This window comes from Mus pahari, chromosome 23 (genome assembly GCF_900095145.1).
Source record: "Mus pahari chromosome 23, PAHARI_EIJ_v1.1, whole genome shotgun sequence".
Taxonomy (NCBI): Eukaryota; Metazoa; Chordata; class Mammalia; order Rodentia; family Muridae; genus Mus; species Mus pahari.
The window spans coordinates 12,903,072-12,906,623 of record NC_034612.1 but is presented as its reverse complement, the minus strand read 5'-3'; the positions used below and the strand labels follow the sequence as shown (position 1 = coordinate 12,906,623).

General features: G+C 50.3%; 1 protein-coding gene across 5 annotated transcripts in view; it reads left to right on the top strand.

Moving 5' to 3' along the window:
* Positions 1-3,552, top strand: part of Kdm2b (lysine demethylase 2B) — a 121,641-nt gene that overhangs the window by 52,685 nt on the left and 65,404 nt on the right. For all 5 annotated transcript variants that reach the window (XM_029533595.1, XM_029533598.1, XM_029533596.1 and 2 more), the window contains one exon: positions 2,285-2,411. In XM_029533595.1, coding sequence (XP_029389455.1) covers positions 2,285-2,411 — 127 coding nt within the window. The remainder of the gene's footprint in view (positions 1-2,284; positions 2,412-3,552) is intronic.

Below are 3,552 nucleotides of genomic sequence, written 5' to 3'. Positions count from 1 at the left end.
ACAGAGTGAGTTCCAGGACAGCCAGGGCTACACAGAGAAACCCTGTCTATAAATAAATAAATAAATAAATAAATAAATAAATAAATTTCCTGTGGTCCTCTCTTGGAAAAAAAAAAAAAAAGTAAATTACTGCCCTTCCCCCCCAAAAAAAACCCAAAAAACTAAACCCAGTCAAATTCTTTCATTTGTATTTGTTTTCACCCAATTAGTTTCCCTTGGGTTCAGCAACAAAGAGGGGAGATTTGCCTTCCTCTCCTGAAATACAGCCCCTTCCTCTAATCCCCTCCACCCCCCAAACTAGAAGGATTTTCTGGTGTCACGGTGCCCATCAACTGCACAGTGGCGTGGACAGTCTCAATTTTTTTTTTTTTTTTAAAGTGAAGAGTGTTTAATGCATCCCGTCTACCATTGGGACAGAACTCGGGGCTCTGTTTTCCTCTGCTTGCAATTTTAGGGATTGGCAATTTGTTTCAAAATCCTTTGACCCCCCCTTCTCCGGAATAGGGACCGGGCTGAGCCCCTCCCCTCAAACATTTCATCCTAGGAAGTTAAGGTCTTATGTCAAGCTCAAGAGCCCCGCCTGCCCCCGTGTAAACCCAGGGAGGCGCTGATCAGTCACCCTGAAACTGGGCTTGTCAGAAAGTAGCTGGAGCCAAGGAAAACGCTAGAGTACGCTCCCTCCTCCGTGCATCCCCGCAAGGAGCTGAAAAGCATGCGGCGACCATGATCTCATTCCTAAACACCCCATCTACCACGGCAGGGAAATCAAACAGTCAGTCTGCAGGCGGAAGTCGTGGAACCTGTGGGGAAAAGGGGTCGAGAGCCGCGAGGTTAGCTGAGGTACCTCGGACCAGAAGACGGAGGTGTGGGGAGGTTTTTTCCAGCTGGGTGCTTAGAGAACACATTTAAGGTCGCTCAGGGACCTTAAGGTCGGCTCGTATTTGATGTCGCTGAAAAGGTACCGGGGGAATGTAATGCTGTCAGCCTAGAAGGGGGTACCTGGGGCTAAGGGGTGCTCGCTGAAGGATGAGAAAAGTCAGGAGTGAGCGCTCTGACCTTCACAGATACCTTCTGGTAAACCGAGAACATTGCGTAGCCTCGTGGGGCGTGCTTGGAGGAGGAGAATGCCCCAAAGTGGGCCATGAGCTCACCTTCCTAGGCCTTACAGCTTGCATGCCCTTTCAGGGTGTAGCTTCCAGAAGGTTCCTCCATGCTGACGTCATCTATTGGGGGCATTCTTCTTGTCTTTCTTTTTTCTCATTCGTTTCTTTTTTTAAAGATTTGTTTATTTCATGTATGTGAGTACATTGTCGCGGTCTTCAGACACACCAGAAGAGGGCATCGGATGCCCATTCCAGATGGTTGTGAGCCACCATGTGGTTGCTGGGATTTGAACTCCGGACCTTTGGAAGGGCAGTCAGTGCTCTTAACCGCTGAGCCATCTCTCCAGCCCTTTTCTTTCTTTCATTGCCAGTTACTGTGCAGAGCCTACACTACCGCCCATCATAATTCCGTCATGGTCCTCACAATTTGACAGTTGGGGATATGTGCTGTCTCTTCACTTGTAAGAAACAGCCAAGAAGGCCCTCTATTGCTGCTCTGCCATGGGACCCCAGAGCACCCCTCCCCCCCAGGCCTTGTGGCAAGATGTTGGTCTCACTGGAGAATGACCAGTAGTAGAACCCCAGGCAGGTAGTATAGGCGGATGTGGATAGCAGACACTGTGAACACCCCAGAGGCCCTGCCCTTGGAAGGCAGGCGAGACTGCACCACCATTGGAAGTGGTCCACACCTCCTGGCCTTCCCCGCAAGATTCAGGAGGATGCACGATAGCTTGTCTGCGGAAGGATAATTGGGAGTCGACTTGTATTTTCCGAAGGGGGTGGGAAAGATAGCAGAGCCCACGTCTGTGGCGGCTGGGGTCAGGCAGGGCTCGAATTTGCAGTCATTCCCAGTGCTGGCAGCAGGTCAGGGGAGAACTGCTTTTCCACACACGGTGGGCCCTGTTCACCCTCCAGGGTGAGTAGCTCAGGGTCCAAGACTGTGATGCCTTCCCCAGGGCGCGCTCCGTCTCATCCATGCATGCTGCTGGCGCTTCTTCCTCTCCTAGGCCTCTGTCTCTCTTTCGCCTCCCTGCCAGTGACACCTCCTGTTTTCCCCTTTTGCCATGTGTGCCCTCGCTAAGACGGTGAGCTCTTCTCGAGGGAACCTAAACCGCCTGCCCCGTGCATCTCCCCGCGGTTCCTGGAAACTGACCTCTTGCCGGGTTGCTCTCTGCTTTCAGGTTCAGCCCAAGTTCCGATACCCCTTCTACTATGAGATGTGCTGGTATGTCTTGGAGAGATACGTGTACTGTGTGACCCAGCGCTCCTACCTCACTCAGGAATACCAGAGAGAATTAATGCTTATTGGTGAGTAACCTTGGGAGCCAGCCGCTTGCCTGGTGAAGAAAGTCTTTCTGTCATGGAGCCTGGGGATAGTCCTGGGTCTCCTGGGATTCTTTAGAGCCAGAGTCCTGGACATTAGGCCTCTCAGGTAATATCCTGGCTTGTGAGCCTCCAACCTAGAACACAGAAGGCAAGAAAAGGAGCTTGTGACCCTCAGAAGAAACTTGGTTGTCACCCCCTCCCTTGACTGTGCATGGGGGAGCCTGTCACCAGCATACTTGCTAGAACAGGACCATCCCACAGAACAAAGGATCCAGGTTCTTCTTGTTCCTCTGTAGTGTTACCAGCTGCTTTTTGGTTTTTTTTTTTTTTTTTTTTTTTTGTCCCCATAGGAGCAAGAACACACAGCTAGTGTCAGGACAACTTTACCCAGAAGGGAGGGGTGGGTGGGGCTAGCAACACAGACTTGAGAGAGAAGGGGTCTGTGGTACAGGCAGGGAAAAGGCTCAGGCTGTCAACTGCTGTGCCCTGCCCTGCTGTTGGGACGTAGAAGGACAACAATATCAACCCTGGATTCATAGATGCCTTCCACGAAGTTGCTGCGTCTGGCTTGACAGGAATCCCTGATCAATTTGTAAGAACCAGGCATTCTCCCTTCAGTGTGGGGGCAGCTACTGTCTGGGGGAGCATTGACTGATGTCCTATCACAAGATCCAAACACGAGATGGGTCTATCTCACGTTCACAGTGTGTGCAATCTCTTCTGTGGTCTCTTGATTTTTGTATTTCTTCCTGCTCCCAGTCTTTGCTTTTCTTTCCGTTGCGCTTGTCTGTTGTTTTATTTTGGGGTTTGGGGGTTTGGGCTAGGCAATCATATATACATATATTGTCGGCCTAGAGTCTGTGGTGTGTGTTTGTTTTGGAGGACAGCCTTGTCATTTAGTCCAGGCTGGGCTAGAAGTCTGTGTGTAGCCAGACTAGCATCAAAGTCTTCATCCTTCTGCCTGCATCTCCCCAGCGCTGAAGTGTCAGGTGTCGTGTGTGTTGACGTTGCATTGGGAATTGACCCCAGGGCTTTGTGCATACTAGGGGGGTATTCTGTCATTTATTTATTTATTTATTTATTTATTTATTTATTTTGGTTTTTCGAGACAGGGTTTCTCTGT